Source organism: Phascolarctos cinereus, unplaced genomic scaffold (assembly GCF_003287225.1).
Source record: "Phascolarctos cinereus isolate Bilbo 61053 unplaced genomic scaffold, phaCin_HiC Scaffold_5;HRSCAF=322, whole genome shotgun sequence".
NCBI lineage: Eukaryota > Metazoa > Chordata > Mammalia > Diprotodontia > Phascolarctidae > Phascolarctos > Phascolarctos cinereus.
In genome coordinates, this window is record NW_027555958.1 from 119,186,559 (window position 1) to 119,213,092 (window position 26,534).

A 26,534-nucleotide genomic window follows, 5' to 3' on the forward strand; every position below is an offset into this window, starting at 1 on the left:
GTACAAGCCTATTGAGGACTACATTACTTCCATGTTCATGACATGGCCTTAATCAAAAATCACACAACTGCTTCTGTTTTAGCATTACATACATTTCTTACTAGATAACTATAATTGCCTTTTATGTAGTGCATGACACCATTTCATTTGGCTCTAGTGGGTGGATACACACATAAGAGAGAGAGTGTGCGTGTGTGTGTGTGTGTGTGTGTGTGTGTGTTAACCAGATGCTTTTTTTTTTATTAATTCTAATTTCTTCATCCTTGTGGAAATACCCAGGGGTATCACCACTTCCATGTGTGACAGACTCTTCACAGAATGGAGAACCAGTGACTAGCCCACACCAGCCAACAGTGACCATGGACAGGTGAGTCAAGCGAGCTTTGGAGGCTTTGGAGGTCCTTGAAAAATTATTTTTGGCCATAAGTGAGACTTTTTTTTCACCCCACAACTATGTATTGCATATATGTTTCCTTAGACATTCTTCAAAAGAAATCTGGCCTTGTATTTTATGTCATCCTTTTGTTTTCTTGGTAACTGCTCATTAAAACAAAAAGCTTCTATTTCCCCTAATGACAAAAGAAAATAGTAAAAGCAAGAATCTATGTAGTGCTATAAGATTTACAAAGAGTTTACATATGTTGCTTCATTTCATCCTCACAACAACCCTGTGAGGTAGGTACTGTTTCTGAATATTTTTTTAACTGAACAAATGCAGTTCCCATGGCCTGCTCCCATGCCTAGAACAGTAACAATAACAATAGTTAACATACGTAAAAGCACATATAAATTTTACCTCACCTTCACCTACTGGACCCCCTCAGCTCCCTTCAAGACTTGCTTCAAGTACAACCTCATTTCCCCATTTTCCCTACCCCATCTCATCATCATGTATTTAGTTGCTATTTAGCCTTATTTATAATTTATACATGTACTGTCTATCCCCTTAGTAGACTGAAAGCTTCCTGAGAACAAGGACTATTATTTTGTTTTTGTCTTTGGGTCCCCTGGCACAAGGTGGGCATTGAGTGAATGCTTATTAGTTAATTTCACTGAAAACCTCTGGTCAACATGTCATCTTGACACAAAATTTGACTACTTTTTAACAACAACAACAATAATAATTAGATTGGAATCTCTTTGAGGGCAAGGACTGTCTTTTGCTCTTTTTTTGTGTCCCCAGCACATAGTAGGTGGTTAATAAGTGTTTATTGATAATGCTAGAATCGGGGCACCTAGGTGGCACAGTGAATAGAGCACAGGCCCTGGAGTCAGGAGGACCTATATTCAAATGTGGCCTCAGACACATAACATTAACTAGCTGTGTGACTCTGGGAAAGTCACTTACCCCCAATTGCCTCACCAACCAAAAAAAAAAACAACCCAAAACCCAATAGTTAGAATTTATATAGCACTTTAAAGTTTCTTTAGTGCTTTTTATAAGTGGTATCATATTTGATCCTCCACAGTGATGCAGGGGGTGAGGGGGCACGCAGCAGGTATCATTATCCTCATACTATCCTTGCCGTCCAATAAAACCCCTGAACCTTTTTCAAAGGGAATGTTGTAGAGCCGTGCTCTTTTTAACATGTATTTCTTCAGTTTATTTTTGAAGCCTAAATGTGTAATTTTGTTTCTTTTAAATGAGGATAATATCTTCATTTCTCATTGTGCAGATTAGAAAACCGAGGCAGACCGAAGTTAACTGACTTGCCTAGGGTCACACAGCTCCAGGTCTGATTTGAACTCTGATCTTCCTGACTCTAGTCAAGTCGTCTATCCACTGTACCACCTGGCTACTTTGAACATTTTTGTCTATTGGGCAGTTTACAGTGAACATTTCTTTATTTTGGGTTCATCAATTTTCAAAAGATAATGACTTAGTAATGCTACATTCCTCAGAAAGAAAAATGTCTATTATTTGTATATTTAAATATATTGTCTTGAGCCTGGAATGCTAAAGAGAACTGCAAAAGATAACCTGATTAGTTTTTTTGATGTAGCCCAACTTCACCAGAACCATATTCATGCTCTTCAGTGATCTGTCAACCTTGAATGATGCCAGATTATAGTAGCATGATTCATAAGTTTGTACAATTATGAGTAATTTAAGAAACCCACATTTATATGGTGTATTGATGGCAGTGCCTCTTAGCTAAGACAGGGCAGGTTATAGCAATTAACTGCCAGCAATAGACATGTGATCTGGGAAATTCTCCAGGTTATGTGGAGTTCATGTCCTTTTCACCTCCTGTGTATGGATATCAGTAATATTTGCAGCCGCATTTTTTCAGATATGAAACAGCCCCAACATAGTTTGTGCTTGTATTTGTATGTGTGTATGACCCCAGAGGATTTATAGAAATTTAATAATGCTGTTGAAAATATTGACAGCCGTCTGAACTATAGCTAAGCAAAGGCTGGTAACTAAAGGTCTTTTCTAGCATTTTTCTGATTTCTAGAATTCATTTTTGAAGCATCTAAAATAATCTCTCTCAGTATAGCATTCCAGTGTAGTAGGAGCTTTTATTTTCAGTAGCCAGGACTAGAACCATTAGAAACTGCTGAGACCTGAAGGTCTTCAAATTATTTTATCATAGCTGATTTTTTTCCTGCTGTCAAATGTAATTGTCCACAATCCTCTAACAAACACACTTGCCCCATATGATGTTCTGTAGTGTGACTGGCACTAATTGGAAGATAGAATGCCACTGTTAGTATCTCTTTATGCCTGTGGAATTGTTACTCTCCTTACAAGACTGACAAGATTATCTCTGCCCAGGGTGTTATTAATAATGATCATTTGACTGTGTTGAATAAATGATGCAAAGCCAGTTCATAATTACCTTTGATACATATTAGACACTAGCCTTTTCTTAGTCTAAAGCATACCTTGATTTCTATAATATAACAACATCCTTGCCTTTTAATGACTGTCACACAATTACCTGATTTACTCTTTAAGGAAATCTTTAATGTTTTTACCGAAAAGTAAAAGCACAGATTCTTAAGTATTCAAAGAAATCCATACTTAATGGAGGAGATGCAGAGTACAGTAATAGTTCTAATATTTGGATAATAAATGAACTAAATTATACATCAGCCGAGTCTCTTTACGCCATTAGTATGGTTTTGTTCTTGCTTCAAAGAACTTGCCGTGTGATTCTTTATGAGTAAAGTGGGCCTAAGGCTTAATTATATAATACTGGGATAATTATCAGATTAATAATACTGAGCCTTTTCTCAAAGCCAGAAAGTAATTTGGGAGGGTCATTTTTAAAAAATGCTATATGCTTGATATGCAACTTTTTATACCTAACAGAGATTAATTCTCTTCATGCCCGAGGGGATACTGTATTTTGTAGGCTATCTTACTATAGCCTGAAGGTATTGACTGCTTCTATCCTCAGCAAAATTCTGGAACAGATTATCAAATAGTCTGTGACTTAGAGAGTGGTCACAACTTAATTACAGAGAACCAGCATAGGTCTATGAACATAAATCACTTCAAATTCACCTCTTTTTTTAAAAAAAAGATTATGAAATTAAAACTGGGCATAGTATTTTTGGACCGAAATCCAGATTATTGCAGCAAGGCGTTTTATAGATGTGATGGACAAATGTTAGGTGGATCTGTAACTGGTTTAATGACTTTCAAAAAAAAAATATGAATCAGTGGACCAGTGTCTAATGGCTCCATTTTGCAGATGGGGGAGCTGGGGCAGATGGAACTTGGATAACTTGCCCAGGGTCATGCCACAGCTAGTCTGTAAGGCAGGATTTGGAAACTAGTATTTCTGATTTCTAAGTCCAATGATCCTAACCATTGCACAATCTGGCTGCTTGTGTTTATACCATTGTACATAAATATGTCTTTTTAAAAAAATTATAATAAGAATATTCTGGATACTTTCCCCCTCTTCTTTGCAGAGATGAAAGATCCATGATTGTTTGATATTGTATATAGTTTCAGATTTATAGACAGACAGATTAGTTTGGGTGATTTTTGTCTTTTTCTTTTAAAAATTCTTCCTTTAAACTCTGTTGGATGAGGGATACAGGGAGAATTTTAAGTAAGGTGTATATATATATATATATTGTGTGTGTGTGTGTGTGTGTGTGTGTGTGTGTGTGTGTGTGTATATATATATACACACACATACATATATGTGTGTGTGTTGTGTGTGTATATATATATATACACACACATACATATATGTGTGTGTGTGTGTGTGTGTATATATATATATATACACACACATACATATATGTGTGTGTGTGTGTGTGTGTATATATATATATATAAAATATATATATACACACTAACACACATACATATATCTCAATACATTTAAAAAAGAAAAGAAATTCAGTGGACCAGTATCAACCTGGAAGGTAGCCTCTACTCTACAGCTCCATCCTCAGCCCTGTTTTCTTCAACATTTTTATCAATAATTTAAATGAAGATCTAGATGAGATGACATGCTTTTCAGCTTTGTGAATGACATAGAGAAAAATAGATAATAGACTCAGAATACAAAAAAAAAAACCAACAACTTATAACTGGAAAGATAGGCCAACTCCAGGAAAACAAAATGTAATTGGGGATAAATGTAAAATCCTACACCCAGGCTCAAAAAAGCAACTGCACAATGGCAGGATAATGGTGACATGGCTAGAGAGTAGGTCACATAGAAAAGATTGAACAGTTTTAGTTGGTCACAAATTCAAGATGAACCAGCATAGTAGTGTGACAGCCAAAAATAGCTACTATAACCTTCAGCTGCATTGGGAGCAGTATATAGTGATATGCAGAGCAAGAGAGCCTGGTATTCCCCCATACTCTGAAGTCATTAAACCACATGGACAATATTAATAGTCTTCAGCTCCCTATACCACATTTCTAAGGAATGTCTATATTTTTTAAGCTGGAACATGAATGAAGGAAATTAAAAGGAAGAAGGATGGGAATCCCTGTCAATCAATAAATCAATATAAATTTAATATAAATTTAAATTTAATTCAATAATAAATTTAATAGTAAATTTAATTTACCTACTATGTGTGCCAGGCACTGGGGATACAAAAAGAGGTAAAAGAAAGTCCCTGCCCTCAAGTATCTTATAATTCAGTGGAGGAGAAAACACATAAACAAATATATACAAAGCCAGCTATATTCAGGATAAATAGGAAATAATTAACAGAGGGAAGATTCTAGAATTCAGGGGGATTAAAGAAGGGTTCTTGTAAAAGGTCATCATAAAAAAATGTCATATAAAGGATGGTTGAAGTAACTGGAGGTGAGACAATTTTAAAAGGACAGGTCAGACCATAACAGATTTAAATTTGGAAGTAGACTTAGAAGTCATCTAAGCTAACCTCAGTATTTTATAGTTAAAGAAATTGAGACCGCAGAAAGATTAGATAACTTGTCTGTTTCCATAGGTGGTTCCCATAGGTAGCAATGGAGCCCATTTTCAAACTTTGGTCTCAGGACTCTTATTGCAGCTTTCTTTCCACTACACCACCATGCCCTTTGTGTCATGAAAGATAGAAAAAAAATGTCATGGAAGAAGTACTTAACTTAGCCTTTCTCTATAGGGAATAGGACCAATGAGTAGTAGTTAAAAGAAGGTAGAGATTGATTTGTTGTCATCACATTGTTCCGTATGAAAAAGGGCCTTAAAGGGACAACATACCGGGGCTCCAGCCTGCTTTTTAGGAAGAATTTTCTAATTAGTAGTGTCCAACAACAGAAAGGAAGGCCTTGTGGAATAGTGAGTTCCTATCACTGGAGGGGTATTGATTTAATTTGGTTCAATTGAACAAACATAAGTCTTGCAGGTCTTGAGAGAGAAAATTTAGATTAGAGACGCCTTACCCTTCAAAGTACTTCCAGTCTAGTAGAGGCATAGGACACATGAACAGATAACTATAATGCCTTGGTACATGAGGTTAAACTTCATATAGTACTTTTCTTATACTTAAGGAGAGAGATTATTATTTGATGAGAAATCATTAGTAGAGACTTTATGAAAAAGGTAGTGTGCAAATTCTCCTTTTTAAAGCACGGTAAGAAATTCAAAAGAAAGAGGCGAAGAAGAGGGCATTCCAAGCCTAGGAAACTGGATGAATAGAAACACTAAAATAGAAAAGAATGCAGCGTGTTCAGGGCATAAGGTGTCTAGACTATTCATTGCATAAATTCTGTTGAGGGAAGTGGTATGAGCCAGGTCTGAGAAGGTAGAGTGTCCAATTGTGGAGAGTCTGGAACCATGGGGCAAAGGAATTTGATATTGACTCAGGCAGAATCATAGAACCAAATAGCTGAAAGGAACCCCAGAAGCCATTCAAGTCTAACCCAGGCCCAACCAAAAAAAATGTTCCATATCACCAACAAGTTACTGTCCAGCCTTTGCTTAAAAGCCTTCAGTGGAGAGAGATCCATTAACCACCCCCAGTCCCCCCATCCCCGAAGCTACCTGCCCCATCCCCCACTTTTCTATTTGTACTATTTTTTAAGAAGTTTTCCCTTAGTTTAAGCCTAAATCACCTGTCCACCACTTAGATCGATCCACTGCTACTCGTTCCATCTTCTAAGGCTACAACAGAACATATCTCATGCCTTTGCTACATGACAGCCTTTCATTTGAAAATAATTATCATATCTACCCCCCCCCCAAGTATTTTCTTCCCTAGGTAGGTGTTTCAGAGGATAGAAACAGAGCTTAGAGTCAGGAAGACCTGAATTGAAATCCAGCCTCAGAGGCTTACTAGCTCTGTGACCCTGGGCAAGTCACTTAACCTCTATTTCCTCATCTTTAAATTGAGGTAATAATAGTACCCACCTCCAAGGGTTGTGAAGATCAAATGAGGTAACACAGTGCCTAGTACATAGTAGACACTACATAGATGCTTATTTCTTTCTCTTTCTCTTCCTTTCCCCAGGATTAATAGTCCCATTTCCTTCAAACATTCCTTATATGTTATATTCTCCAGTTCTTATACCACCCTGGTTCCTCTCTTCTGGATGGGCTCCAGCCTGCCAAAGTACTTCCTCAAATACAGTATCAAGAATTGAACACGATGTTCCTGATGTAGCCTAAGTAGTCCAAAATACAGTGGAACCATCCCCTTATTCTGGGTGCTATTCCTCTTAATTAAGACCACCTAGAGTACAATGAATTTTTTGGGATACCCTGTTACACTGTTGACTCATAGTATGTTTCCAGCCTACCAATGCCCCAGGAACTCTTTCAGAGAAAATATTGCTTTCCCAAGCATGCATTTAAATTTATTTGTGAATCCTAAATATGTAATTTCACATTCTTTTTTTTTCACCCCAATACCAAGACCCATGATTTTATTGGTGTAAGGAACTCCCTGTTAGGATATTCCTTCTACCAGTACAAATCAGCACCTGCTCAAGGCGTTGCTTGAGAAACTGAGAATTTAAATGACTTGCTCAGAGACATATTACCTGTATATATCAGATGCAGGACTTGAACCTGCATAGTCCTGGATCAGAGGCCAGCTCTTTCTCCACACTGCCACGCAACTTTACACTTACCCTTATTGAATTTCACATTATTGGATGCAGCTATTGAGGTTCCATTGTGTCCCGGCTCTGTCATCTCATGCATTATTTATACCACCCAGCTTTGTGTGTAATTTTCATAAGCATGCCATCTATGCCTTTGTTTAAATTATTGATTAAAAAAAATATATTCATCAGCACACAGCCAAGGGCACATCCCAGGAGCACTAGAGACCTTCCTTCAAGCTGATATCAATCTATTAATACATACTCTGTCATTTGGTCATTACAAATCCACCTTTTCATCTAGCCCTATCCCTCTGCCTTATCAAAAAAGACAATAGAAAAAGACTTTGTCATGTATTTTGCTTAAATCTAAGTGTATTTGTGTAGACAGCATTCCCTGATGAACCTGAGTAGTGATCCTATAAGAAAAAGAAATGAGGTTAGTCTGACATGACCTTTTCATACAGAACCCTTTTTAAGTGGTTATATACCTTCTTCTTAATAGTGTGTTCTAGAATTTTGTCAGGAATAGTAGACATCTGATATTCTCTACTCTTGTGGAACTTCTCCAAAGTGTTGTAAAAATCATCGATTCTGGCTGAGCAAATCACATCTGCTGGTTGTTTCAGTATCTCAGAAGGAGTGACTTGAAGTCATCAAGAAGTATAACATGCTGTCTGATAAATGTTTTCCTTTAGTCGAGTTTATATTCCTTGTTACATTTTTGTTCTATGCTTCAATCATTCTACTTCCAAGAACAAACAGAAGCAAAACAAAGAGTTGAGTGGTTCTGCCTTCTTTTTCCATCATCTGTTTTCATCATTCCATCCACCTTGAAACTCCAACATAGCTTTAAGGGGGGAGGGGGCAGGACCTATTTCTTCTTCTGTGTTATAATCTGATCCCATAGGTTCAAATATCATCTTTGTCTAGATTCCAGTATTTACATATCCAGCCGAAACTGCTCTCCCACAAACTGCCAAATAGGATATTCTGAATTAGATACTCCATTGGCACCTCCAACTTCTTGTAAAAAACAGAATTTATTAGCTTTCCCCAAGAAACTCAGGGCAGCCATGTCATACAGCGGGTACAGTGCCGCCCTGGTGTCATGAGCTGCCGAGTTCAAATCTGGCCTCAGACATTAGCTGTATGACCCTGGGCAAGTCACTTAACCCTGTTTGCCTCCATAAAGTAAATTGGAGAAGGAAATGGCAACCACTCCAGTGTCATTGCCAAGAAAAGTCTAAAGGGGATTGTGAAGAACCAGACATGACTGAAATGACTGAACACACAAGAAACTCATCTCTCTTCCACATTTCCCTATTATTGTTAGAGGCACCATCATCTTTCCAGGCACTCAGGTTTGCAGTCTTGGTGTCGCTTTTCACTCATCCCTTCCCCCATATTCAAATGGTTGCCAAGTCTTGTCATTTCTGTCTCTATAATACCTCTTGCCACACGTCTCCTCTCCACTCATTCAGCCTCTATCTTCGTTCAGGTCCACACCATCTCTTCCCTGGGCTATTGCAATAGTCTTCTATCTAGTTTCCATCTCTTCCCACAGTTATCAAAGTGATAACATGGTCATATTAGCTGCTATCCTGCCTCTTTCCTCAATAAACTGCAACAACTCCTTGTTATCTCTGTGGCCAAATAGAAATCTCCGTCTGACATCTGAAGCTCTTCCCAGCCAGGTCCCAAACTACTTTTGAAATCTCATGTTGTTCTTCTCCCCTTTAAAGGTGGTCCAGCCATGTTGTTTGACATCCTCTTCCTTGGATAAGAAATCTCATCTCCCTCCTCTGTGCCTTTACACTTGCTGCCTGTACCAGAATCTCCATGCCTCCTTCTTTCCTCTTCTCTGCTCCTTAGGATCTCAGCCTTCATTCCAAACTCAGTTCAAGTGCCGCTTTCTAACGCAGGAAGCTTTCCCGACTCCCTCGAGCTACCAGTACCCTCCCTCCTAAGTTTACCTTGTATTTATTTTGCGTATATTCTTTATATACTCATATATATGTGTGTTTTATTCCCCAATAAAATGCAAACTCCTTGAGGACAGGCACTGCCTCATTTTTGTCTTTGTATCACGTGTTCACATAATTATCTGCCTGGCATATAGTAGGGGCTCCAGAAGCATTTGCTTGTTAATCAACTGGTTGGTTGACAGCCTTCATCACTTGCCTCAGCTGGCAGTTTTTATAAGATGGTGTTTCTGTTCTATGTTTATCCTTGGTTACTGGCTCTTTCTTCCATCATCTATACACATCTTTTAAAAATCTGAGTTTGGGGGGCAGCTAGGTGACTCAGTAGATAAGAGTGCTGGCCCTGAAGTCAGGAGGACCTGAGTTCAAATACAGCCTCAGACCAAACACTTGACACTAGCTGTGTGATCTTGGGCAAGTCGCTTAACCCCAATTGCCCTGCCCAAAAAATATCTGAGTTTGGTCAGTGGGTTCCCTGTGTATCTACATCAGCTCCTTCCCCTACCCCCATCAGAATAACTTCTGCTTTTGTCTTTAGAATTTCTTCTTGCAGAGCTTCCCAACAGACTCGGGCCAATTTTCCCTTAAAAAAACAAACACATTAATTCCTACATATCCTTTTATTTCCTGTCTCAAGCTTATCATGGTGGGAAGTTGGGGAGATAGACATTCACCACAATTCCAATGTAACCAGTTTTCTCTAAAATAGCTTTTGGTGTGGAACTCAGTTAAAGGTCTTGTTTATATGCTTTATTTACTCCTCCAAGGACTTTGATTAGTCAGATATGATTTCCTTTGCAGAAATCACACATTTCCCCTAGTAGATTATTCTTGCTTATGGGCTCAGTGATACTTATGTTTATTAATTGGCCAAAAAAGTCAAATATTTATATGGGCACCTACTTTATGCCCAGGACTTGAATAAAGATTCCATCAGTTTGCCAAGTATGAAAGTGAGACCACCTAGTTCCCAGGGTCCCTTCTATAGACTTTGAGGATGGGGGCGGGGGGAAGGATGCTGGAGAAGAAATAGTTGCCTTGGTAATCCAGTTTAAAATGTGCAGTGATCAATAGAAACACAGCAGTGTTTGTTCTCACTTGGAAACCAGTCAGGAATGAAAACCCTTTTGTTCAGATTGGAGGAAGCTCCACTTTTTCCTTGGGAAGGATGGGAGGGGGGTAACTGGAGTTAGGCCAGGCCAGAGGCAGTGGCAAGGTGGGAGAGTCCCCTCCTAAGGAAAATGGGCATCAAGACCTGGGAGTCTTGAGGGAGTGGGGCAGAGTGATTAGAAATCCCACTGTCTTATATTTTGAATAAAGCTGGGACCAAGAGTAGATGAGGCAGAAGGTGTACAGCTCATAGCAGGGGGATGCAGTGAGGGACACTTTAATATTACATTTTTATGTGCACATTTTTATCATCAGAAAATCCTACTCTCACAGTACATTAGTATGTGCCTTGTGTTGTCAAGTTGCCATAAAGGTTCAAAGTCTTTGGTGGACAGCAACTCACAGGGGACCCAATTTTCCAACCTTGCCTAGGGCACATAAATGTCAGGTCCAGATTCTACTCCCAATGGATAGATATAGATGGGGGAGGGCTTTGAGCAGGAGGAAGACATGATCAAAATGCCTGTCAAGGAAGTCCTATTTTTCCACATCACTTTAGAGAAGGGGCATTGGGTTATGTCCTGAGATGACTGACTAGTCCCTAGTCAAGAAGTTTACTAGTGGGAATTGAGCAAGGAACTGAAAGATAATAAAGAGAGAAAAGTGGTAAAAGTTTAGTGACTACTTAAATCTGGGTCATAGAAAAGAAAAAGGTTAAATATAGCTCTGAGAACAAATAGCCAGAGGGCAATGTTCCCCTGAGAGTATTCGGGAAGGAAGGTAGTAAAGCAGGTTTAAAAGAGGAGGAGGAATTTTAAATAAAGACGACAAGATGGCTCTGTAGTACCAAGCTTCCATGTTGAATAGCCAGAGTAACAGCAAGTGAACAGTGTGTGGTGCTATGAAAATAACATTTAGATACAAGAGTCAAATGGTCACACACTTGATTTTCTTGGTTGGGTCTCTTGAGTTGGGTCTAGTCTTGACTCCAACATGGAGTTGCTGTGTGACCAATTCCTTGAGACTATTTCTTCATCTATAAAATGAAACGAATAACAGTTGTACTTCTTATTTCATTGGAAATGCTTTGAAAAGCTTAATGTGTTTTTAAAATACAAAATTGTGCTCATTATTATAATTGCTATGATCCTTAGTTTCATCAAGTTCCTTAGCATGTTGAAAAATCACCATTCAAATATGGGCCTAAAAGAGAAGCAAAGTAGTATTGGAGTCAGAGGACAGGGTTTGAATTGTGGGTCTGACGCTTAATTACGTCTGTGATACAGAGAAAGTCACATGGGTCACAATTTCCTCATCTGGAAAACGAGGAGATCATTCATAACTCTAAGGTCTTTTCCAGCTCTAAATCTATGTTCCTATGTCTTTGTCAAAAAAGCAAAACTGTCATTGACTTAAAAGTAAAAACTTGGCTGATATTACCATTTATGCTGCTAATAAAATTATGAATAGTGTTACAAAAAGTCCTTTTTATGAAGCAGTAGTTGGCTGCCCTAAAAGAGAAATGCCTGTTTCTATGTTAAATCTTATTCTACAACTATGTCCTTTTAAATGTTTTCTAGTACCCTCAATACTGAAAATCAACCAAATGAAAATGGAGTGACTCTTCAGAATGACACCTTTGAAGAAATTATAAACTTACCCATTGGATCTAAACCATCCAGAATGGACATCACAGACAGTGATGGAAGCCCAGAAATTCCTTTGAATCCGATTTTAGCTTTTGATGATAAGGGGACTCTTGGGCCATTGCCTCAGGTAGATAGTGTTCAGACACAGCAAACAGCAGGTAAGTTTGCCTAGGACCAGTTGTTGCAATTGTCAGAAAACTTCTAAAAAAAAAATCACTTGGCTGGTACCTTATGAAAGGTATGGAGACTATGTAAGCTGTGCCCTTGGGTGTCACCTGAAGGGCCTTGTATATTGGAGTTCAAAGCTTTATAACTGTATGGAGGAAACAGAACCACTATGTAAACTTCACTGAAAATTGTTGTAAAAAACAACATTCAATAGAATGAATGGTGGCCTCTAAGGTTTCCACTAACTGATTACTCAAAGCAGGAATCCCTGCTCTATCTGTGCCTTCCTGTATTTGCACAAGCTTTATTCTTCAATCCTGGAAAACATTTCCTCTTCATCTCCATCTTTGGTAATCCTCTTCCTTTAAATTTTAGCTCGGCTAGTTTAAATTTTACCTACTCCATGAAGCCCTCTTGCATTCATCCTAGTTGTGATCATTTCCTCCCTCCTCTAATTTTCAAAGCATTCTGTCTCATCTCTCCCTTGCTCTTTTTTCTTCCTGCCTTGCTTTAGACCAGACTATTGTGCACCCCCAAGAGAATGTAAGCTTCTTGAAGTCAAGGATTTTGGTCTTTGTCTTTGTATCTCCAGCACCTGCCACACAGAGGGCTTAATAAATGTGTGTTAAATTAAATTATATTCAATTATTCAGTCTCTGCTTAAACTAAACCATTGTGATGAGAAACTCACTATTTGAAAGCTCATTTGGGTTTTTTTTTTTCTTTCTTGTATACTGACCTGAAATCTGCCTCCTTGCTTCTTCTACCTATAGCTATATAGCCTGGAGAATAGAAAACTCAGAGGGGATATGATAACTGGCCTCAGGAATTTGAGGACTGCTGTATGGAGGAGGGATTAGGTTAGTTCTATGAAGAATGGCTGGAAATTGCAAGGGGGCAAAATTGAGGTTTGATGTCAAGAAAAACTGTCCAACAATAAGAGTGGTCTGGAAGTAGAACAGACTGCTTCAAGAAGTGGTATGTTCTTCCTCCTTGGAAGGCTGCAAGAAGAGGCTAGACAACCACTGATCAGCTATGTTGCAGGGGGAATTCCTTTCATGGATAGGAAGACTAAATGGCTGGTGAGATCCAACTCTCAAATTTTGTTTCTAGTATTATTCTCTAGAGCCACAGTGGATATCTACTCACTCTTCAACATGGCAGCTGTTCAGAGAGTTAGGCATAGCCATCATGGACCACCTAAGCTTCTTTCCCAAGTATCCCCTATAGATGTATCATTTTTCCTTTGTTTTCAAAGGTCAAAGGTCACAAAGAAATGCTTATCCTGTTGATCTATTTGATGTGACCCATGAAGTGATGCAATATTATGGGTTAAAGCAAAGACCATAACTTGTCTTCATGGCAATTGATACAGATCATTTGAATTTAAGAATCTGTGAATCCTAGTCTCAGATTTTAAGTTATTTGAACAGGTTTTTTTAAGCAGATGTAGCTGACTTGCCACACTGAACAGCTGTGAAATTTGCCCTTTGATTAGGGGTTGTAGCTGTTATTGAAAGTACCTGTCCTTCTCTGTGCCATAATCTCTAAGGCTCACGATGGCCAGAAGCCTTTGTCCCAAAGGAGCAACTATTAGAGGGGTCATTGTTAAGTCATTTGGAGCGTCATGTGTCTTGGCCTAGTCCCAAGGAGTTACTGTCAGGACGAAGTATTGCCGTTGTAACAGGTGGCAGCCCACTGTATGACTCTGTGATGGGATGATATAGTTAGTCCCATCACTGCGGCCTTAAGAATAAATGGACTATAGAGGCAGTATAGTTTAGTGAGTAGAGTTAGGAAGACCTGGGCTCAAGGCTTTCTTCTGATGTCTGCTAGCTGTGTGGTCCTGTTCTTCAGACAACTAAAAGTCTAAAGTTCAGGGCAACACCACTCTCAATCGGTTGGGGAGGTTTTAAACCAACAAAATCAAAATTGGTTCAAAAAAGAAAAAAAAACAGAACAAATGGACTAATTGCTGTGCTCCTTTCCTTTCACACCTTTTCTAGTTTCTATTTAGTGCTCTGCTAAGGCAGGTTTGCTTTGTACTATCTCATCTGTGATCCTTAATGCATTGTGAAGAAAGCCATGGTGAGGGATGGATGTTTAACCTGCTGACATAAATACTTACAAGTGGTCCTAGTGTTTTAGGTTTGAGATGGACTTGAGATTGAGGTCTTTCAAAAAAAAAAATTTACACAAAACAGTTCCACAAACATGTATTATCCTACACAGAGCCCTAGAGGCATTCCTGGGTTTATGTTAGATCCAGAGCCTCTCCGCTTGGAGCCTACACTGTCACACAAGTCTAGAACACAAAGAATTATAAAACCAAATGATACATAAGTACATAAAAAAGTACAGGCAAAATGCCCAACAAAGTCACAGAAAGAAAAGGGAAAATGGGCTAGAATGGTCAGGCCAGGAAAGATTTTATGGACAGCAATTTCAGAGTGTGTGTGTGTGTGTGTGTGTGTGTGTGTGTGTTGAGAGGGTAGGGGGAATGAACAAAGCCAACAGAGGCACAAAGGTACCATGCGTGGGGGTACAGAGTGTAACCAAGTTGGGCTAGAGAATAGAGTAGGTTTGAAAAAAACCTGGAAAAATACAGTGACATCAGATTGTGGAGGGCCTTGAATGCTAGACTAAAAAAAAAATTACCTTTACTTAGTAGGCAGTATTTTAAGCCAAAGATCTATGCATGAGAAACACTAGTCTGTGAGCTGTATATGAAGAATGAAGAGGGGGGTGAAAAATTAGGAGAATATTGCAGCAGGTGGTAGTGAGGACCTATATGTCAATTTGCTGAAAATAGAAAGAGAAGAGATGGACAGATCTGAGAGATATTGCAGAGATGGGATTGATGAATAATTGGATACAGAAGGAGATGGAAATATTCAAATAAGAAGAAAGAGCAGGTTTTTCATTTTGTTTTTTGAAAAAATAAGTTCAGCTTTGGACCTGTCGAATTTGAAGTGTCCATTAAAAAAAAAATCCAACTAGATAGAAATGTCTGAAGGCAGTTGGAGATGTAGGGCTGTAGCTCAGGAAAAAGATCAGGGCAAGTGACAGAGATTTGGGAGTGAACTGCACAGATATGAGACCTGAAGCTGAAAGAGTAAATGAATTTAACAAGAAAGAATAGAGAGAAAAATGATCCAAGGACAGGGCCTTTGGGTTAGGATGAGGAGTCAGAAGAGAGAGAAAAGGGCTGATTAGGAAAAATGAGTATAAGGCGTTTTTGAAACCAACAAAAGAGACTGTCCCGTAAATGGGGATAGATGGTGGAGTGTCAAATGACACCAAGTAGTCACGGAGGATGAAAACTGAAAAAAGGCCATTGAACGTGGCAGGTAGGATCCTGGTCAACAAATCACTTCCCTCTTCTACATTGCTGGCTATTAAACCATTAGGAAGAATATTATTTCTCCTTATGTGGTAGAAAGCATGCCTATTCAATTTCCTAATTTCTTTTTCCATGGAATCAAAGAGAAGGAAAGAATTCCAGTTTTCCATTTCTCGGAATTTAGGCAATGTAACTGATGGTTTTCTCTTTTCAAATGTTTTCTGGGCACCTAATGCCTGTCTCTTGTTAGCACTAGGCCCCCTTTGTGGCACTTTCTAATTTGTATTTTTGCCACAAGTATCTTTTTCTTTTTCTTTTAATTTTATACACACACACACACACACACAGAGAAATGACAAATTAAAGACCCTTTGTCTTCCTGGTGGTTGTTGCAGATCATTTGAATTTAAGAATGTATGAACCCAACTGGTAGATTTTATATTCTTTGAGCAGGTTTTTCATGTGATTGTCATAACATATTTCTTTTTCCTGTCTCCTAATATAGAAGTTATATGACCATTTCTTCTGAAGAACCAAAGGTGAAGTTTAATAAGCATTTCTACAGTTAATGGAATTCCTTCCATGCTATGAAGGAGTGTTTTTTTTTTCCCTCCTCTCTCCAGTTTTCTAAAGATTTCTTGGATATCTTTTTGAAGAGACTTTATCAAAACCAGCTAAAGAAACCTTGGGAAATAGACTGGATCTCCTTTTTAATAGTTTTTGCCAATAGAAAAAAAAGTCATGCTTCATATACTTGGCACTTTTAAATGGCTTTTTCCAAACGTGCTCCTTCTTAGCAAATCAATATGTTCTGCATTCTTTGAAAGACCAAATGCACTGGGATTTGAAAGGGATGGGCTAACTGGGATGATAGGCATGATTTTTCAGGTGGATGTCTTGGTTTTAAATGCTGTAATGTGTAAAATTGGCAACAAAAAAATTAATAAATCTAATACTTGAAAAAATAAATACCTCCTTACTCTCCAAGTAGAGCTAATGGGAGGGAGGGGTGTTTAAATTAAGTCTGTTTGTTTAAATATTTTCACTGAGCTCTATTTGTAGGGGCAAATGATAGGCTTCTGTATCAGGTTCTTGTAAATGCAACTCCTACATGGACATTCTGTAAATTCAGCCATCATTACTTTCTTCTTGAAATATTCTTTTGAGAAAGCAAACAAAAACATTTTAAAATGTGAAAAAATGGAAAACATTATTTTTTCATGAATGAGAAATAATCTGCTGTACTCTTAAATAATGTATTTATGAAGTTTGTCTGGTTTTAAAAAAATTCAAATAAATTAGAAAAATGTGGCAAATCACCTTTGTAAAGTTTTATTTTTTTTAGCTTCATTTATTTTTTGAGTACCATAAGATAATGGCCCAAAGATGGAGTTATTTGGGACTTCTGTAAATTCTGAGATCTCCACCAATGGAGGGATGGATTTCATTTGCCTTATCCATGAGACAGCGAGAGGTGGTAAAGGATGGGCAATCAAAAACTGATTTTTCTTAAATAAAAGAAGAATTTGGTTTTGCTCATTTCAGAGCAAATGCAATCTAATAGAATGTTTATACTGTTTGATAATCTGTTAACATGTCACAGGAGACATAAAAATGAAAAAAAAAACGAGAAAACATAAGATATTCAATAAGGTTAAACTGTTTATATTTCTATATGACAAGATAACATTTATAACTCTTTAAGAACTTCATTACTATAAGGGCAATTAGAAGGAATATACATAGAAAGAAGATACAGATATAAGGTGACTTTGGTGGGATGATACTCCCAAAAAATAAAGGGGTGAGAAAGAAGATTGCATTAGAAGTAGGGGGAGATAGAATGGGGGGGAGTAAAAATATCTCACATAAAAGAGGCATGAAGGAGCTATTATAATGGAAGGGAAGATGGGGGTGGGTGGGCAAAGCTTAAACCTTACTTTCATCAAAATTGGCTGAAAGAAGGAATAACATACTCAGTTGAATACAGAAATCTGTCTTACCCTATAAGGAAGTAAAAAAGGGATGGGGATAAAAGAGGTGGGGGGGGGAGACTGATAAAAGGGAGGGTGGATTGGGGGAGACAGTTTTTAGAAGTAAAACACTTATGAGAAGTGACAGAGTGGGGTAAGGGGGGGGTGACAAACAAGGGAAAAATAGCAAAGAGGGAAACCACACAGTTATTGTAACTATAAATGTGAATGGGATGAACTCACCTATAAAAAAGGAAGCAGATAGCAGAATGGATTAAAAACCAGACTCCTACAATATATTGTTTACAAGAAACACATCTGAATCACAGAGACAAACACAAAATATAGAAAAGGGACTGGAGCAGAATATATTATGCTTCAGCTGAAGCAAAAAAAAAAAGAGTATCAATCATGATATTAGACAAAGCAAAAAAAAAAGAGTATCAATCATGATATTAGACAAAGCAAAAATAAATCTAATTGAAAGAGAAAAGGAAGGAGACTATATCTTGCTGAAAGGTACCATAGACAATGAAGTAATATCATACTAAACATAATGTGCACCAAATGGTATAACATCTAAAATTTTTGAGGAGCAGAGTTACAGGAGAAAATAATAAAACTATATTAGTGGGTGGCCTTAACTCTCCCCTCTGAGAACCAGGTGGGTGGATGGATGGATGGATGGAAGAAAGAAAGGAAGGAAGGAAGGAAGGAAGGGAAGGAAGGAAGGAAGGAAGGAAGGAAGGAAGGAAGGAAGAAGGAAGGAAGGAAGGAAAGGTGAATAAAATTCTGGAAAATAGATATGATAGGTCTCTGAAGAAAACTGAATTGGAATACAAAGGAATATACCTTTTTCTTAGCAGTACATGGTACCTACACAAAAACCAACCATGTAAAAACCTCACAACCAAATGCAGAAAAGCAGAAGTAGTAAATGTATCCTTTTCAGATCATAATGCAAAAAAAAAAAACCCTTACATTCAATAATCAGCAATGGAAAGATGGATTAAAAATTAATTAGAAACTAAATAATCTAATCCTAAAAAACAAGTGGGTCAAAGAACAAATAGAAATAATTGATAATTTCATTAATGAATATGACAAGAATGAAACAGCATATGAAAATTTATGGGGTAATTTTATATCTATAAATGTTTACATCAACAAAATAGAGCAGGTCAATGAATTGGGCAAGCAATTAAAAAAACTAGAAAAAGAACAAATTAAAAATCCTTTATTAAATGCCAAATTGGAAATCCTGAAAAATCAAAGGAGAGATTAATAAAATTGAAGGCCAGAAAACCATTGAATAAAACTAGAAGCTGGTTTTATGGAAAAAAAAATTAATAAAAGTAAACAATTGGTTAATTTGATTAAAAAAGGAAAGAAGAAAACCAAATTACCCGTATCAAAAATGAAAGAGGTGAATTCACCACCAATGAAGAGGAAATTAAAACAATTGTTAGGAGCTATTTTGCCTAATCATATGCTAATAAATTTGACAATCTAAATGAAATTAATGAATATCTACAAAAAAATATAAATCATCCAGATTAACAGAAGAAGAAACAGAATACTTAAAGTTTTCAGACAAAGAAATCAAAGCTATCTATAGTCATATGAAAAAATGTTCTAAATCATTATTGATTAGAGAAATGAAAATGAAAACAACTCTGAGGTACCACCTCTCACCCTATCAGATTGGCTAACATGACAAAAAAGGAAAATGTTAAATTTTGGAGGGCATGTGGGAAAACTGGGACACTAATGCACTGTTGGTGGAGTTGTGAACTGATCCAACCATTCTGGAGAGCAGTTTGGAACTATACGCAAAGGGCTATAACACTGTGTATATTTTTTGATCCAGCAATACTACTGCTAGAGCTGTATCCCAAAGACATCAAAAACAAAAGGGAGAGACACAAAACACAACTTGAGATACATTTTGAAGGAGGACCAAAAGAACATGTACAAGTTAATGAAGGAAAGTTCCATAGAACTCCAAAACAGACATTTACATGGTCTTCTCATTCCAGGCACTCCATTGAAAACACAAGTTTCCAGCTAAAAGAAATTTTTATTCGGGAGCAGCATTTTTGCAAATTAGTAGCACTTAAAACTAGTAAAAGTAGTATTTAGTGATGAACAAAAAATGAAAATCCATTTAGTTTGGATCATGAGACAACTATGCATAAAATTAAGGCAGTCTTCTTTGTTCATTAATCAGTCAGCCAGCATTTATTAAAGTGCCTGTTTACCAGGACTATCTAAGAAATGACTCAAGTAGGAATAACTTAAAATTCATAAAGAAATTTGAAAAATAAAAGCATTTTAATATTAAAGATTTGACAAGAATAAGATTTTAATAAGTATATTTTAAATATATTCTTATTCTTAGATCTTATACAATTTTGTATGAATAAAAGATGTTTGTACTTCATTTGGATACCTTAAAACTTAATTCACATATTCTTCAGAGAAAAAAAATGTTCTAGAATGGCTGAACAAGCTGTGGTATATGAATGTAATGGAATACTATTGTGCTATAAGAAATGAGCAGGCAGACTTCAGAAAAACCTGGAAAGACTTTTATGGACTGATGCTGAGTGAAGTGAGCAGAATCATGAGCACATTGTACACAGTAACAGCCACATTGTGTGATGACTAATTTTGAGAAACTTAGCTCTTCTCAGGAATGCAAGGATCTAAAACAATGCCAAAAGACTTGTGATGAAAAATGCTGTCCACGTCCAGAGAAAGAACCATGGAGTCTGAATGCAGATCAAAGCATGCTATGTTTGCTTTTTGTTGTTGTTTTGTTTCTTCTTTCTTGTGGCTCCTTCCATTGGTTCTAATTCTTCTTTACAACATGACTAATGTGAAAAATGTTTAATATGAATGTATGTGTAGAGCCTATATCAGATTACACATTGTCTTGGGGAGAGGGGTGGGGAGAAAATTTAAAACTCAAAAGCTCATAGAAGTGAATATTGAAAACTAAAAATAAATTAATTTTAAAAAAAGAAAAAGATGGTCTAACCAACACCAGTGTGCAAGACCAGAAATGCTTCATGACGAGCAGTGTATTAAACAATAAAAAAGCATGAAATCCTGCCCTAAAAGAATCATCATCTCATTACAATATTCTGATTTCAATGTATTACTTTAAAATGCCACCTACAGAAAGATTCTCCCGATTTTATTTTCTTTTTTTTAAATGTTTTTACTTTTTTAAAGAATACTTGCCAATTACCCCCCTTAATAACAAAGAAAAGCAATTATACTCAATAGTCAAACATTAATCACCTAATATGTGCCCGATACTGTGCTAACTCTTATGAAATAAGACAGTCCCTGCCCTCAAGAAGCTTATAGTCTAACAAAGGAAGACAACACACAAAAGAAAGCTGTAAGGGTGGAGGGAGCCAAAGAAGTCCAAAATGAGTGCTGCTGGGAAGTCAGAGAAAAACTCTTTCTAATAATGAGGGAAAGCAATTACATAAAACCAAACACCAAGGCAACTGCATCTGACAACCTGTGCAACATTCTGCATCCATAGTTCATTACCTTACCTCTATGCTAAAAAGAAGGAAATTTGTTTCATCATTCTCAGAAACCAAGAGTAGCCATATGGGATTTAATTTGAGTTACAAAAATAATTTAAAATGAAAAGTATACCTCTATCAACCTCCATTTTTCTCCCAACTTTGCATCTCCCTGTTACAATGCCCTGCACAAAGTCACTATTTAATAATGTTGAACTGAAATGAGTTTCCACACCCGTGTTATGCTGTCATAGAGGGTCAAAATTATTCAGCGAGTAAAGGAATTGGAGTGAGGACGTGGGGTGCTTGAACCCTGTCTGCACCACTATGTGGTTATGGCCAGGCCAGGTCATTCATGTGAGCCTCACTTTCCTCATCTGTAAAATTGGTAGAGGGAAGAAGGAAATAAGCATTTGTATATGGCAGCTTCTACATGCCAGGCAAACTGTTAAGAGCTTTATAAATATCTCACTTAACCCTCACAACAATCCTGTAAGGTAGGCACTGTTATTATCCTCAAAAACTGAGGCAAACAGAGGTTAAGTGACTTGCCCAGGGTCACATAGTTGACTATCAGAGGTCATATTTGACCTCAGGTTTTCTGTCTTCCACGCCCAGTGCTCTATCCACTGGCCCACCAACAGCTTGAAATGCAGATAATACTTGGACTATTTAATTCACAGGGTACTTTTGAGAAAAGTGCTTCATAAATCTTAAAGAAATTTGAGTTATTCATCCTCTGTGACTTCAGTATCCACACTACTAACCCATATAGAGAGAAACAATTACAGAGTGGAAAAGAGAGCTAGCCTTTCTAAGTCAACAGGACTTGGGTTCAAATTTTGCCTCTGTCTTAACCTCTCAGTGCCCCAGACTTCAAAGCTGCACAAAATGTCTTCATTTACATTGATGAAGGGCCCTACGACAATAAAATTATTATCCATAGTGTATAATAATTTTATATCTATGTGATTATGATATATATACATATCACTATACTGACATATTATACACTGTTATATGAGTATAGAACAGGGGTGGGGAACCTTCGGCCTCAAGGCCATATGTGGCCCTCTAGGTCCTCAAGTGTGACCCTTTGACTGAATCCAAACTTCACAGAACAAATCCCCTTAATAAAAGATGTAGGAGATAGAGGTAGTGAGAAATAACTATACTTGGGGCAGCTAGGTGGTGAAGTGGATAGAGCACCAGCCTGGATTCTGGAGGATCTGAGTTCAAATTCAACCTCAGACACATAATATTTACTAGCTGTGTGACCCTGGGCAAGTCACTTAACCCCACTGAATAACCAAATTAAAAAAATAAAAAGAACTACAGACACACACACACACACACACACACACACACACACACACACACACACACACACACACACACTGGATAGAGCGCTGGGCCTGGAGTCAGGAAAACCTGAATTCAAATCCAGCCTCAGATGCAAACTAGTTATGTGACCCTGGACAAGTCATTTAGCCTCAGTTTTCTCAACTGTAAAATGGGGATAATAGCACTTAATAGCAGATAAAGAGTTAATAGCTCTTAACTCCCAGGGTTGTTCTGAGGATTAAATGAGATAATAATTGTAAAGCACTTAAGCACAGTGACTGACACATAGTAGGGCTATATAAATGTTCATTTCTTTTCCTTACCCTCTATCTACATCTCACCACACCTTTAAGGGAATCTCTCATCTCCTCCTTGGTCTGGCTCCAGCTGATTTTTGTACAACCTGAGAGCCAAGAATGGTTTTGGCATTTTAAAATACAATAAAACTATTTAAAATTTTAAAACAATTCTTTTTTTTTTTTTTGGTTAGGCAATTGGGGTTAAGTGACTTGGCCAGGGTCACACAGCTAGTAAGTGTCAAGTGTTTGGTCTGAGGCCAGATTTGAACTCAGGTCCTCCTGACTTCAGGGCTGGTGCTCTATCCACTGCACCACCTAGCTGCCCCTAAAATAATGCTTAGCTCCTGGGTACAAAAACCGGCAGCAAGAAGAATGGAGGTCATCTAACCTCTGTCCTATACTAACAGCATTTCAGTTTTAAGGTTTACAAAATACCTATGATCATCCCTACTTTATTTCAGCTAATTCTATCTCTATGGCCTCTACCTCCAGAATCTGTCATATCTTGAAATTGTTTCAGGCCCAAAATCTTAAATTTAGATCTCCCCTATTTTTTTGTTTTTTAGTAATTAGAGCTAAGTCACATGCCCAGGATCACACAGATAGTAAGTGCCTGAAGGCAGCTTTGAAGTCAGGTCCTCCCCACTCCAGGACTGGTGTGCTATCCACTGAGCCACCTAGCTGCTCCTTCTCCCCTGCTTTCTAACCACACTTTGTTTTTACCTTCTACCTCTCCCATTCCCATAATACCTACTGTTCTTCCCCCACTTTGAGACATCTTTGTCTGTCAACACCCTGCCATTCTATAAATCCATCAACCTCCTTTTGGTTCCGTTCACCTCCCTTCAATGGAACTGGAATCTCCTACTCTTACAATTGGAAGGGACCTCAGAAGTCATCTATCCTCAGAAAGAAATCTCCTCTCAATCATGCCTTACAAGTGGCATCCATTGGAGACAACCACAGATAAGAATCCCACTCCCAAAGCAGCCCATTTCCACTTCGATTTTCCCCATGCATTAAACCTGTATCTGCATTTGCAATTTCCACCCATTGATTCTACTCCAAGCAAGACAAATCTAATCCCGATTCTAAAAGTCAGTCCTTTAAGACTGCTATTTTGTCCCTTTCTCTTCAGGCTAAACAACCCAAGATCTTTCAGCCAATTCTCATCCGACAATCGCCTTCTGATCCTGTTCCCTTGCATGCCCTCCAGGGGTATCAATGTCTTTTCTAAAATACAATGCTCAGTAGCAAAACTGAGTATAATCCTTCAGGGGGGAAAATGGTCATTCAGTGAAATAGAGGACTTTCAAGCATTCTTGATGAAAAGACCAGAGGTGAATAGAAAATTTGACTTTCAAACACAAGACTCAAGTGGAACATGAAGAGGTAAACAGGAAAGAGAAATCATAAGAGACTTATTAAGGTCGAACTGTTTATGTTCCTGCATGAAAAGATGATATTTATAACTCATGAGACCTTTGTCAGTATTAGGGTAGTTGGAGGGGGAAAAAGTATACGTACATATATATATATATATATATATATATATATATATGTGGATGGGTGATGGTGGTGATATGGGTGATGGTGGTGATATGGGTGATGGTGGTGATATGGGTGATGGTGGTGATATGGGTGATGGGTGATTGATAGATGATAGATGATAGATGATAGATGGATAGATGATAGATGGATAGATGGATAGAGGGCACAAGATGAGTTGAAGTTTAAGGGGTCATATGTGGAGAATAAAATTAAGGGATGAGAGAGGATTATACTATGAGAAGAAGAAAGAGAGAGGCAGAACAGGGTAAATTATGTCACAAAAAAAGAAAAGTCTCTTAAAGTGTTGGGGAAACAGGGAAAGGTGAAAGGGAATGAGTGAATCTTATTCTCACCAGATTTGGCTTAAGGAGGGAATAACATACACATTCAATTGGGTATGGAAATCTGTCTTACCCTACAGGAAAACAGGGGGAGCAGGGGACAAGAGAGCAGGGGGATGATAGAGAGGAGGGCAGATTGGGAAAGGGGATAATCAGAAGCAAATACTTCTGAGGAAGGATAGGGTCAAAAGAAAGAATAGAATAAATGGGAGGGCAGGATAGGATTATGGGAAATAGAGTTAGTTTTTCACATGTCTACTACGGAAGTGTTTTGCATAACTGCACATGTATAACCTATATTGAGTTGCCTTTTCAATGAGGGTGGGTGGGGAGGGAGGAAGGGAGAAAATTTGGAACCCAAAGTTTTAAAAACATATGTTTAAAAAAAATGTTTTCACATGCAACTGGGAAATAAGAAATACAGGAAATGGGGTACAGAAGTCTATCCTGCCCTACAGGAAAATAGAAGGGAAGGGGATAAGAGAAGGGGGAGAGATAGAAGAGAGGAAGACTAGGGGAAGGGGTATTCAGAATGCATGCCATCTTGGGGTGGGGGGAAGGATGAGATGGGGAGAAAATTTGGAACTCAAAATCTTGTGGAAGTACATGTTGAAAACTAAAAGTAAATAAATTTATATTAAAAAATAAAATAAAATACAATGCCCAGGCCTGAATACAGTGTCCTAGAAGAGGTCTGATTGACATACAAGGGGAAAATCGCTTTCCTCATTCTGGACACTATCACCAGGAATGCACTCTAATATCATATTAGAACTTTATCTCCCTGATAGATTATATGCTCCTCGAGATCAGAGACTTCAATATTTTTTTCTTTAGCTGCCAACAGCATAGCACAACCACTAGCATTTTGTTAGTGTTTTTTCTCCCTTTGTTCACAAAAACATCTACGTACATATTTGAAATACCGCAACAAACAAATGTCTAAGGTATTCACTCATTCAAGAAACGTTCTGTTTACATATCATACTGCCATGCTGCATTTTGGGGGGAGGTAATTCAAGATAGAAATGATAGTGCTTGATGTCTACAAAAATTGGTGGACCCTTTACAATATTCCAGGGGTGGGGAACCTGCAGCCTCTAGGCCACATGTGGCCTTCCAAGTCCTTAGGTGTGGCCTTTTGATTGAATCCAAGTTTTACAGAACAAATCCTTTTATTAAGGAGATTTGTTGTCAAGTTTGGATTCAGGGAATATTGAATATTCCCTGCCCCATTCCCCTGACAATCCAGTGCTCTTCAGTCTGCTGACTGGGAATCACTGACCTAGTGAATAAAATTCATCTTCCTTAGCATGGTATGTAGTAGACTCCATAATCTGTCCCCTGGTCACCTTTCCAGCCTTCCTTTACACTATTCCTCACCAGAAGCACTGGGCCTTCTTACTACAGTGAAAGGAGTTTTTCCCAGCTCTCAAAAAATAAATAAGAGGCAAAATTAGAATTAATTTCATGGTTGATGCTAATATTTAGGACATAAATGAGCCTATTCTTCAAAATAGTGCCATGAGAAGTTGATTATGTGTAAGGAATAGTTTCTTTTCAGCTGTATTGGTTGATATTGTGAGACTGTTCCTGCACCATGAATCTCATACTCTAGATAGACAATTTTTTTTTCCAGATGAAAAGAAATACAAACACGCACACGCAAGCTAAAATAGT

At 37.8% G+C, this 26,534-nt stretch overlaps 1 protein-coding gene across 3 annotated transcripts in view; it reads left to right on the plus strand.

Moving 5' to 3' along the window:
- The window catches only part of MAP7 (microtubule associated protein 7), a 235,021-nt gene extending 217,904 nt beyond the window's left edge, over nt 1-17,117 (plus strand). For all 3 annotated transcript variants that reach the window (XM_020987148.2, XM_020987145.2, XM_020987146.2), the window contains 3 exons: nt 280-367; nt 12,219-12,445; nt 16,304-17,117. In XM_020987148.2, coding sequence (XP_020842807.1) covers nt 280-367; nt 12,219-12,445; nt 16,304-16,314 — 326 coding nt within the window. In that variant the 3' untranslated portion in view covers nt 16,315-17,117. The remainder of the gene's footprint in view (nt 1-279; nt 368-12,218; nt 12,446-16,303) is intronic.
- Nucleotides 17,118-26,534: the final 9,417 nt, after the last annotated feature.